This window comes from Octopus sinensis, linkage group LG13, assembly GCF_006345805.1.
Source record: "Octopus sinensis linkage group LG13, ASM634580v1, whole genome shotgun sequence".
Classification (NCBI taxonomy): Eukaryota; Metazoa; Mollusca; class Cephalopoda; order Octopoda; family Octopodidae; genus Octopus; species Octopus sinensis.
The window spans coordinates 10,764,395-10,776,894 of NC_043009.1; the positions used below are offsets into that span (position 1 = coordinate 10,764,395).

The following is a 12,500-nucleotide window of genomic DNA, read 5'->3' on the forward strand; positions in this document are numbered from 1 at the left end:
CACATGGAACGATTCGCCGACGCTTCCTCTGGCATTGCAATACATGCTAGTCTTTCATATACGAATTGCAGTCTGTTTGTGGAGCGGTAGCGGAGTGCTTGAAATTTATCAACATTGAGTAGCATATTGTTTTTATTAGAGCATATATTGCATTCAAATCTTTATATAGTTTTGAGGTATCTTCAGGGTCCTTGACTGCGTGTGATACGTTTGCGTTATCAGCACAGCTCGTAAGTGTAGCTAAGAGTATGAATGATGGTAGGTCTAACAGCGCCCCAACAAGTAGCAGGGTTCACAGATCACTTCTCCGAGAGATCCCCCGGAATATTTATGTCTCGTCAGAGAGAGAATGCCATTGACTACTATTGCTTAACTCCTACCTCTTGAAAAAAAACATGCCCCCTATTCCTCTAGTTTACCAATGATACTGCAGAAACGCAGTTTGTGCCATATCATTCCGTGATAAACTCTCATGAAGGCGTTGATAAAATCGAGGTATATCACATCCACACTTTAACAGCACAGCTACAATCTCAGAAGCCAGCCATAATGCCGTAGTAGTTGTGCGAGGCAGCTTGTTCCTGGACAGAAGCCATGTTGCGTCTTAGTGAGCAAGCCACTATTCATAACACTCTATACATACACACACATGCACACACACATACATACATACATACATACACACAGATAGACATACACACACACGCGCGCGCACACACACACACGCACACACACGCGCGCGCACACACACACACACACACACACACACACACACACACACACACACACACACACACACACACACACACGCACTGAAATAGATATTGGCGAGCTCGGTTATGTTTACTCGAAAATACTTGGATTTTCAAGCAAAGAAAGTGCCCAGCTTATTCGACACTATACAAATAGTATTTGGAAATAAACTAGTAAACAAGATTTTTGTTAAGTCCTCATGTAACAACGTAATTTTTAACTATATTTTAGTCATAGAAGTTTGTTTCTTTGGTAGAAGGTAGTTCATCTTTGCAAAAAAAAAAAGTATATATATATTTAACTATTTATAAAAACAATAAATCGATACATATACAGGTAGACACACACGTACACACACGCACACATACACATATGTAATTCGCATATGTATATACATATGCATTGATTGTATATATATATATATATTTGTATTTTCATGTTTGGATTAACTTTATATATATGCATATATACATACACACACACGCATACATATATCCGTCCATTCATACACACATACAAAAATACTCGGTTGATGTTGAAATTCCAATGAAGGAGCCTTGAATCTAGGTTAGAAACCGGCTCTTTCTCTATTTGCAACAAATCTTGAAATAAAATTGAATAATGACATACACACACACACACACACACACACACACACACACATATATATATAAATATTTGTATGGAGAGAAAGGTTGAGAGAAGTAAGTGTGACAGATATATTGAGTGTGAAGTAGGAACCCTTGCGTTTGCTGTATTTTATGACTAGCAAGAGGACATTCAACAAATATCAATATATCAATATTATAAGCGGACAACGTATGAAAAAAATCTCTTTAGAAAGTGAAAGACGAACATGAAAGTATGAATTCGTTACGAAGAATTTTATGCGGCAGCATAACAATGTAACAGACACATGGGGGCCAGCATAAAGCATAATTGTCTTGATTTGGACACTAACACTGTGCATGGTTTCATTATAACAATTTATGATTTGCAGCATTGGTACCAGCACACACAATTGGATGAGAAATATAATTGATTAAATCGACTCCAGTGTTTGTCTGATACTATATTCTGTCACTCCCGGAAGCATGCGAGGCAAAGGTGAAGTTTATACATTAGTGGTGTGTAATATCGTCAGAAGGCTACGTAGTGTGTAGAATGAGCTTAATTAGCTAAATCAGTTTCATTGTTAAATGGTAAGGTGGGGAGCTGGCATTACCGTTAGCACACCGAGCAAAATGCGTAGCAATATTTCGTCCATCTTTATGTTCTGAGTTCAAATTATGACGAGATCGACATTGCCTTACATCCTTTCGAGGTTCAGGAAATAAGTACTAGTTACGCACTGGGTTCGATGTAATCGATTATCTCCCCCCTCGAGGTTTCATGCCCTGTGCCCATAGTAGAAAGGATTGTTAAATAGTTCTTAACTGATAAACTTCGAAATAATGGAAAGCAAAGTCGACCTTGGTGCGATTTGAACGCAGAGTTCAAGTACATGTAGCTAAATTCTGCGTGATCGTTTGGATACCAGCACTTCACAGTCACTTTATTTTATCGACCTGGAATTGAAGAAAGACTTAGCGAAATAAAAGAAACGACTGTATTTCTTAATTCATTATGAGAACTAGATAGATTATTTGAAATGTTTTGAGAAAAAAAATGCATAGCCAAGCAGATATACCTTAAGTCGTACGTTTCCATTTCAATTTTCTTCTGATTAACATGCTTCTAGATATTTCAGGATTCTTTAGGTGCAGTTTGACTTTGCTTTTTCTAGTGTTTATCTCTTTATTGCATTGATTTAACTGTTATTTTACGTAACAAACTTTTACAGCTGAGCGATCGGAGAGCGATAGTTATAAAAGATTTGAAATTTGAAGAAGTGAACAGTTAGCGTTTTGTCTAATTCCTCAAACTATTCAGCATTTACACTGCACGTATTTAACGAACAATATCAAGATTAAGTCAAGTGTTTTACCTAAGGGAGACAAAACAAAAGCTGCATAATGGACCCACAGGACTGAAGAAAATGCGATGCGACATGATATAAAGTCGGGACATCAATTCCAAAGTATTAATTTATTTATGCATGCATCGGTTTGAAGGAATGTTATGAGTGAATACAGGTGTAAATAACATTTATTTCAAAACCAAAATTATTTCAAGGGTTTCAAGGGATTATATCTCCAAGAAATTGTCTCAAATGACTTGTGTGATCTTATGTAAGTTCAAAATGTCCCTCACAGACGAAACAAATTTAAGGTAAGTTTCATATCGTCCAGTCAACCGAACATTGTTGGCCAATATACGTCCAACACCGACGATCCTTATTGACTTTTTACTTAGAAACGAGCTTAATTAACTAGCGTTAGTTAAATTGTAATCTCAAGAACCTAGTGATCTGTATGGATAATGATTATTCCACAGGCAGGCTCAAGAAGAAATAAACGAGTGTCGTGAGAACTTAAGTGTCGTAAGGACTTAAGAAAGTATCTTTTTAGGATGTTGGCTTTCTCCATTTTTAATAGCATTCAATGTATCAAACGCTTCGGAGAAGTTTCCTATTTTATAAATGCTGTATGATAACTTCGTTGTGTGATACTACAAATATCAAGAGCAATAATCTAATAAGTAATACAATAAGGAAAATGTACATTGAGAATAATTTTAATTTTGTGAAAAAAGTCGCCATTGTTATAAAAAGAATTTAGAAGTTAAGTTTAGTAGCTCTGAAGGCTTCCACTTTATGAGTGTCAAGCGAAATTCAATCAGTTATATTCCAGTTCTTTTAAGGCTGAAACCTATGGAGAAATGCAATACACAAGCGAGGGAGGCAAGATAAGAGTAATAGTCCATTAGTTTAATCTAGAATTAAACCGGCATCACTGACGATTTGCCATGAGCTTACTACAAAAGTATTTTGACTAAAAAAACAATATCATTCAATGTCCCATTTGAATAGTGAGAAATCCAATGTTTTGTTGTCACTCTTGGCGAGACTCATAACGAAACTGATGTATGCTTTAAGCTTCGAGGGCATAATTTTGAGCAGTGCCGCACTGTATTCTCATGACCAAAACATTTCTATCTTTTTACTTAAACCATTTAACTATGAATAAAACGTATACATAAAGATTGGGTTAAGCAATGAGTCAAAATGCATTGACAGTCTGGGATTACTAAATAATAGCAATTGTTAAAAATTGTACTCTTGAGGTTCATAACAATAAAGAAAATTGCGTGGACAATTCATGATATTTGATTCTGTTTTATAGAATACTGGTGTCTAATATTAATAAATCAACCCCGATATGAAAGAGTAAAACGCTCAATGTTTTAAAACAATAGTCAAAAGTGTATTGAACTGATAAACCTGAGAAGGTATTCAACGAATCAGGAAGGATTAAATAACCCATGTCCTAAATACTAAGAATTTAGCAATAATAAATGCCTAGTTCTTTGATTAATGGTGTCTCCATAGAAATGAATCAATCCAAAAATTCGAAATTGAGTTGATAGAGAGCTAAACAAAATACTGTATAGTTGTAATATACGAGAGGGTGTCGAAAAGTTCCTGGCTTTAAGGGTATCGCAAAAGGCCTGGTAGGAGGCCCGAATTTTCAAGTTCTTTCACGGGGCTTAGAAAAACTGAAGGAGCACTGCAATAAGTGTGTGAATCTGAGTGGGAAATATGTTGGATAAAATCATAGTCAAATGATACATCTGTATTTTCTTTTACCCAAACCCAGGAACTTTTCAGCACCCACCCGTACATGAAGATTCAATCAATATTTCTAACTGGAAATAGGTATGTTCTTCGTTTCAGGTGTTGCTCATAATTTGTGGTGCCAAAGCAAAAGGTACAGCAGAAATAAAATTGCTTAAGTTTGTCAATCCAACTGGAAATACTTTTTACGGTTCATGTTGTGATTACAAGGGATTTTGGTCTTTCGAATGTACCGAATGCGACCATGCGTTCAAGATATGTATCGGGAACACAACAGAGTAAGTTTAGCATGTTTTCTTCTGCATTGTAATAATATAAATTTAGAAAAAAATCGAATTTATATTCACAATAATATTGACACCCTTACTTCATAGACCAACAAAGAATACTTTGATACCAGGAAGGGATCGATACGTATTTTATCGATTCAGAAATTTATTTGATCGCATTTGAACTTGGATTCAGATTCCAGAGAGATAAAAACTAAGAGCAAACTATGCTGTTGCTTATTTTACTAGAGATTAGTTAACTTTCGGCCTACAAGATAATATATTAGGCAACGTATTTCATCAATTATTCTTCGCAACTGAAGCACATTTATGATTTTGAAGGAATTTTCCAGGTTTGTTGATTGGTTTTACCGACGTCTTCTCGGCGAGCACATATATTTCAATCGCTCAATCAACCAAACTCTAATCAGATGCCGTCTGGTGATATATTGGATTAATATAAGCTCTAACACTACAAGCTAGATGAGAGTTTTGTTCGTTTGTAACACTGACTTCAGTCTCACGATTATTGCTTGGAGAACAATGGACTTTACAGTAATGATTAGTTTTAAATGCACAATGTCAGCGCCAGATATATCGGTGACGCTCATGCAAGTTAATAACTTATAGAAACCTTTATATGATTATATTAGTACGAATTTATAATTATCATTGATGTACATTTACTAATTCCTGCAAATAGAAAAACCACTTACTCGATATAACAGGATTTTAAGCATACTAATTTGTGAATAGTTTGCATTTCAATAAAGTTTGACTAAATAGTTTAAAGTTTCTGTAACTGACAAAATAACAGATTATCGTTTCATAATATTGGGTCCTTTTTTTATTTACAAATACAGGATCTCATTTTAAACAAAAGTATTTTAATATTTTCTGTTCATCGTATATATGCGATAGCAAGACGGTCATGCACTGATCAGACTTGGTTCTAAAATTGGAGTTCTGATTTAGTTTACAGGTTTTGTATAGAAGAATAGCAAAGTAAAAGACTAACTCCACAAAGCTCCATCTGTAACTTGATTTTTATAAACTAGTCATACGCAAAATTTTACCATAACTTTTCTAGTCAAAAAAAAACAAAACGAACATAGACAGATTTATAATTTTTCATTAAGAAGCCTATTTATGGACTGAAACAGGAATCTTTCCAAGGATAACTACAGAATACGTATCCTCATGATTTGGTTAGGTTTTAAGATCTGCAGCTATTTGTTTAAGCCATCGGAATTATATTTGTTGAGTTATCGTTTGAAAACTTTATTTCATTTATTTCATTAACTTTTTTTTATTCATTTTATCTCAATCAAAGTAACTCCAATAGGTTCCACATTTACAAGACTGGTCAAATTTAGAAAACTGTTTAAAATTTGCATAACTCGTCAAATTACCAAAGTTTTCTCCCGCGAAGTGGAAATATTAGTATGCAAGAAATCACATTACCAATTAGGCAGATTTTTATTTCAGAGAAAACATAGTAAAATTTACTCACGTACTGGAGAAATTTCTTGAGAAATAATAAATACCAAGAGGATAAAACTAATCAGGATCGATATATCGAATTGTATTTACATCATTTGGATAACCACTCGGCAAACAAAATACATACTTGTAAGTTTTAAATAGAAAATAAATTATATTTGGTTTCGTCTCTGCTATAAAATGGCGTCGTGAAAACGTGAGCAAATTTAATACAATTTGCATAAATGAAACTTTTGTTGATGGAATGTGTAAATACATTAATATGGCTAATTTCCCTGGACAATAACTTTTGAAACTGTCTGGGGTGATTTAAAAGTAATCTTTCTATAGAAACAAAAGACCACTGCATTAAACTAGCTGTTGTGTTCAAACTTGTTTTCCTACAGTTTATGTCCTAACTTGAATAAACTAGCATCCTTAGATAAATTAATGATAAATGTACGAATAATGTATACTTTTCTAGCCTGGATTAAAAGCAAGAAATTATTTCTTTTCCTATCATAGAATGATTTCTTCATAGTAAAAGTCATCTGCTGGCGATCCAAGTTTTTAATCTGATCCATACTTGCTTGCTGAAGACAGATCGCTTATTTACTCCCCTGTTATTACTCAGCTAAAGACATAGTTAGTTAGTTAATTTTTGGCTCAAAAGCAAATAGCAAGGTCATGTAGGGGGACATGGAGTTAAGTACAGGGTGGTGTTCATGTAAAGAGTTCAGGCCACTTGAGGTCAAGGGAGACTTAAAAAAAGCGGTCGTCGGCATCTTCACCATCTCGTCTGGCAGCTTGTTCCACGGATCCGCAACCCGGACGGAGAAAGCTCCTCTCCTTCGATTGAAATGAAATCGTCGCAGGTTTATCTCAAAACCAAGTTTTGCCGTGATTTAAAGCAAATGTATTTTGGATGAACGAGAAATCATCATTTTTCATGGTAATCATTCAGAATTATTAGGAAAATGCATCAAATCTGCAGGACTTGAGGAAATATTGTGTCTAATTAACGCTAAATAACTCACTCGTTGGCTGACTGATTCAGTTTAAAATCAAGTCCACGAAACAAGCCCTATCTCTCCGAATCATCACATTATACCAATTTATAGCATTATCAAGTGCATTGATCATGTAGAAAGTGTCGGTTTGGCGACGACCTATCGAGTTGACATTTTGTCGATTATGCTAAAAACAATTCCAAATATACCTGTACATGAATAGCAGATCACAAATGTTGTTCCTCATAATACTATTAACAGAAATTGGGCATAGATAGGTAGCTATGTAATGTAATATCTTCCTTTGTCTATAGATATCTTTAACTTTCCCATCCCTCTATCTCTCCCATTCTTTCTCATTCTCTGTACATGCATACACACTTATGTACATATGTGCGTCTGTGTATGTTTGCATGTATCCATGTATGTGTGTGTGTGTGTAATATTTATAAATAACACAGCATGTATTAGGAAACCTAAACTGCACTACTTCGATGTGATACGTTAAAATATATATATATATATATATGTATGTATGCATTCTGAATGTATGCATGCGTGTGTGAGTGTGTGTGCACACGTGTGTGTGTGTGCGTGTGTGTATGTATACGTATGTAATATATACATATAGAGATGCATGAATTCAGAAAACGTGGCTATCGCAGAAAGCTGCTCTAACGGACACGGCTATCAGACCACATCACAATACAATACAGACAAGTGTATATAATGCTCATTTCTATACACATGTAGGTCAAGTAGCATGGACACATGTGAATTTGGGAAGCAAACTACAGGAGCAGTAAAGAAAAATGAAATTCAATTTACCTCTGACATCGGTGGAACTAAAAACCCTCTAAAATTCTCCATCAACACCATGCCGGTGAGTATAAAAAGGCTTTTGTTAATACAAGTACTGTGAAGGCACGTGGCCTAGTAGTCAGGCTGTTTCACTCACGGTCGCTAGGTCGTGGGTTCGATTCCCTGAATGCGCTGCGCTCTTGAGCAAAACACTTCATTTCACATTGTTCCAACCCCAATTTGATCAGATGTTGGCCTGCCTGCGTAGCCAGCGGGATGGTATCATTTGAATGCTTAAAAATGCAAAAGCGCATTGTGACCAGCGATGTGTAACAACGTCTTATAGCTAGGTCGGTCAGGTTATCACACGACAACAAATATTATTTGATTTTTCGGCAAGTATAAGAGGATTTTTATTTATACAGTAAATATTATTTGATTTTTACATGGTAAGATTTGCAACCTATAGAATTGATTAAATGTGGACTTACGCAACTGATGTTTGAATAAATTGATAGTTTTGCACAATTTTGAACCTAAAGTTTGGAAGAGAAACATCTCGATAGTAACAAAACCACCAGAATAGATCTCTGATTTGGTAGTCTTTGTAATTTGTGAAGTATGCACTCATTTACACCTCGCCCGCCAACATTCATTATTTTAGTTAATAGAATAACTTGAAATGCCAGTGCAGGGGTCACTTTAGCGCACATATACCCGGATGGTTTAAGGCTTTACTTTTCAGCTACATAGTTCGGTGTCCGATACTAATACAGGGCTATTATGGTTAAGAGTTGAATTTGATAGACAGAAGCTATACATGTTTTCATATCTCTCAAACTTTCTTAATTGATATAATGTAAACGACTTGCAACTCTTGTAATATGGAAGTTCATAAATAGACGGAGAAAATTTGTAGTATTGCCTTGGTATAGTGGTTAGACTGTCTGTCATGTTTACAGAAAATGTAGGTTCGAGTCCGACAGGATGCCACCGATTTCTTGGTTCCATTGATTTTGAACCAAATGTTATTTATGCTTTCATCTTCGAGCTCTACAAAAAATACTTATTATCTCACGAAATTTTGAAATTATTGTTAACCCTCTGGATAATTTTGAGTGTTAAACAATCAAAAATCCTTTTCTTTGTTGGATTCCACGTCACTTTTCCCCACACTAATTTGATAATTTTCAGTTTTCAAAAAAAAAAAAAAATACTGCCTAATGCGGGGCAAAGTGGGTAATGAATAATTTCAATAATTTTTTATTTCAACAACATGGCGCGTAAATATATCAGGGAGAGAGCCACTGCAGCAGATCGTGAAGGAGCTGCCGAGAATATTTTAAGTCGTGTTTTTATATTTAGTGGAGTTTCATTAATTTCATATCATGTGTCATTTTCCCATGATCCCCTTTCATGTGCTATAGACATCTAACTGTTTTGCTACATTTCTGAAATTTTCTCATGTCTAAAGATAGACATAGATGAGGATGCGTCTTTTTCCAATATAAATTTAGACAAATGAAGAGGTAAATTTGCCTTAATTTGCCTTACTCATTTTGCCCAACCTAAATTAGTCTTGAGTATGCTCAAAGAGAACGGAGATACTTTTATGACACAGCGTTCTGAATATGCTTATAGTGTTTTTTCCTTAGCCAATACAATTTTTGTAAGGTAGTGAATATTTATAAAAAAACATCTTTTCTCAAAGTCAAAGACGCAGTAAATATTGTGCCACCACCTTACAATATCGTGTAATTAACAGGCAACTAAATTGCTATCGCTTCTCCAAAGTTCAACTAACTGAAGACTGTGCAAATAAATGTATATAAAGAAAATACAACACAAGTGGATTAAATTGAATTTCTCGTAATGAGTGTAGAACTGCAGATGATAACGCACCCATCCAGGCATCTGGTCTACGGCAAACATTTACAAACAAATATCAGAAAACTTAATACTGGAAAAGCACGTTTTGCACGGTTATTTTCTTTAGCGAAAACAGCATTTTATATATTTGCAAGTATGTCTCTATTTAATCAATACTGAAAGTAAATGAGTTACAATTTTAAATATTAGAATAGGGTACTTAACTATGTATGCTATCAGTGGCAAATACGTTGGATATACAGTAATCCATCGACCATCAGGATTGTTACGTTCCAAAACACACTGCGATGGGTGAAATCTCCGAAGTAGAAAGAATGCTGTATATTTTTAGAATTATTTTTATAAGGAATCAATGTAAGCTTAAATAATAAACCGCGATAAGTGAAACGCATTAGGTGAACCGCGATATGGCGAAAGATTACTGTATTCTGAAAAAAAAAAGACTGACTTTAGTCTCGAATTCAATTTTCATTAATTACTTCTTCGGTTCCACATCTAATTTCCCCACTTTTAGTGTAATCGCGTGGCTTAGTGCTCAGAGTATTCAGCTCACGATCGTAAGGTCATGAGTTCAATTCCCGGTGACGCACAGTGTCCTTGAGCAAGGCACTTCATTTCACGTTACTCCAGTCCACTCACCTGACAAAAAATGAGTAGTACTTGTATTTCAAAGGGCCAACTTTGTCACATTCAGTGTCACACTGAATCTGCCTCAGAACTGCGTGAAGGGTACGCGTATCTGTGGAGTGCTCAGCCACTTGCACATTAATTTCACGTGCAGGCTATTCCGTTGATTGAATCAAATGGAAAACTTGTCGTCGCAACCGACGAAGTGCCAATATAATGTAATCGTGTTATTTTTATTTCTGAACCACTTTCACAATTCTTTACGTCATCCTTGTATTTACATAATGATGGAAATTATAAACACGTTATTGGAATCTAAATTAGAGGCATTAATAAATCTATTTTGTTACATTGTAGATCCTAGTTTATGTTTACCAAAATTATTATCTATTGTATTATTAATGCAAACAAACTGTAACATATTTGAAGAAAATCATATTCACCTAACAAGCTAAAACTCCAATATTCCAGAGTTTGATATTCTATTTCTATAGCAGATCCAATCACCAATTTTAAACTAAAGAATTACAAAAAAATAAATATTGGCTGTGATATGTAATGATTTTAAAAACGGAATCTATCTGATTTCTAATTTCGATGCAAAGAAATTGATTTACTCCATTCAAAATATAGAAAAAAGATGTGAATTTAAAAACGTTTCAGGTTTTTGTCTTGTATTTAATCTTGTAGGTAATTGAAAGCATAGGAAATTTATTGATTATATGTGTGTAAATGATAGACGAAAACCAGCAAAAATAATAATAATAACTTTGGTGACACTGTCTAGGCAAGTTTACAATTTCGCTTCTCTTTCTCATATAAAGAATAAAAACGCTGGTTTTCTGCGATGAATTTTGAATAAATACTCTACAAAACTTCTTATTTCTATTAAAAGTTAATTTGAGTAAATCTTGAACTTTCAACCCCAGAACTCAATCTTGGAAACTTTTTAATTGACACATATTCAATTCTTGCGTTTAATCAATGAAACTGGTTTTCTCTTGTATCTTATATCTTCATAAATTGCTACAAATTAAAAATTGTCAGAAGAATAGAAAAAGATAATTTAGAAATTAACTTTTACATACGATATCCTGTTTTATATAAAAGGTATGTGTAAGTAAATTTTAACCTCCACTACCATTTCTTACTGCTAAAACTCTTCACATATTAACAATGCTTTCTAGAGGTTTTCAATATACAATTCATGAATATATGGGTTTCTTTATAAATGTTATATATAGTATAAAAATTGTCGCTTCAAATCGGAGAATATATTTTGTTATGATATATCGTTATACAGTTATTATTAAACTATGACTCTTCCACAGTAGCGTTCTCTCCGTAACTCACAAAGCTTTTCTAGTTTGTTCACAAATATTATATATAGTATCAGACAGTTTAAGTTTAAACTAAATTTGACCTAAATTGACGGGTGTTCGCTTGGCCAATCGGAAATGGAATAATAATGGTGTAAAATTTTGGCACAAGGCCAGCAATTTCAGAGGAGGGGAAAAGTCGATTATATCGACCCCAGTCCTCAACTGATACCTATTTTATCGCGTCCGAAAGGATGTAAAGCAAATTCGACCTTAGCGGAATGTGAACTCCGAACGTGGATACGGACGAAATACCTCTGAGCACTTTGTCCGGCGTGCTAACGATTCTAGTAGCTCGTCGCCTTAATGAGATGAAATAATAATGAAGTGAATAAGTACACACCTAAGGAATCTTATAATGAGTATGAGTTACACTTCAATACTTTCAGTTCAATTTTGATTTGCACATTTCTGTGTTTAATAATGCCAGTAGTAAGTATTGAATTAACCTAACCCATTACATTCTGCCATAATACCAACAGAGGCTTTTGCATACGAGTGACGCTTCAATGCTATTTCTCCTTTGTTCTAATAACGGCCAATGTCAAATCAC

General features: G+C 34.5%; 1 protein-coding gene across 1 annotated transcript in view; it reads left to right on the forward strand.

Annotated features, from left to right (window-relative positions):
• Window positions 1-12,500, forward strand: part of LOC115218507 — a 98,141-nt gene that overhangs the window by 15,602 nt on the left and 70,039 nt on the right. Inside the window, exons 2-3 of the mRNA XM_029788366.2 lie at window positions 4,589-4,767; window positions 8,004-8,133. Coding sequence (XP_029644226.1) covers window positions 4,589-4,767; window positions 8,004-8,133 — 309 coding nt within the window. The remainder of the gene's footprint in view (window positions 1-4,588; window positions 4,768-8,003; window positions 8,134-12,500) is intronic.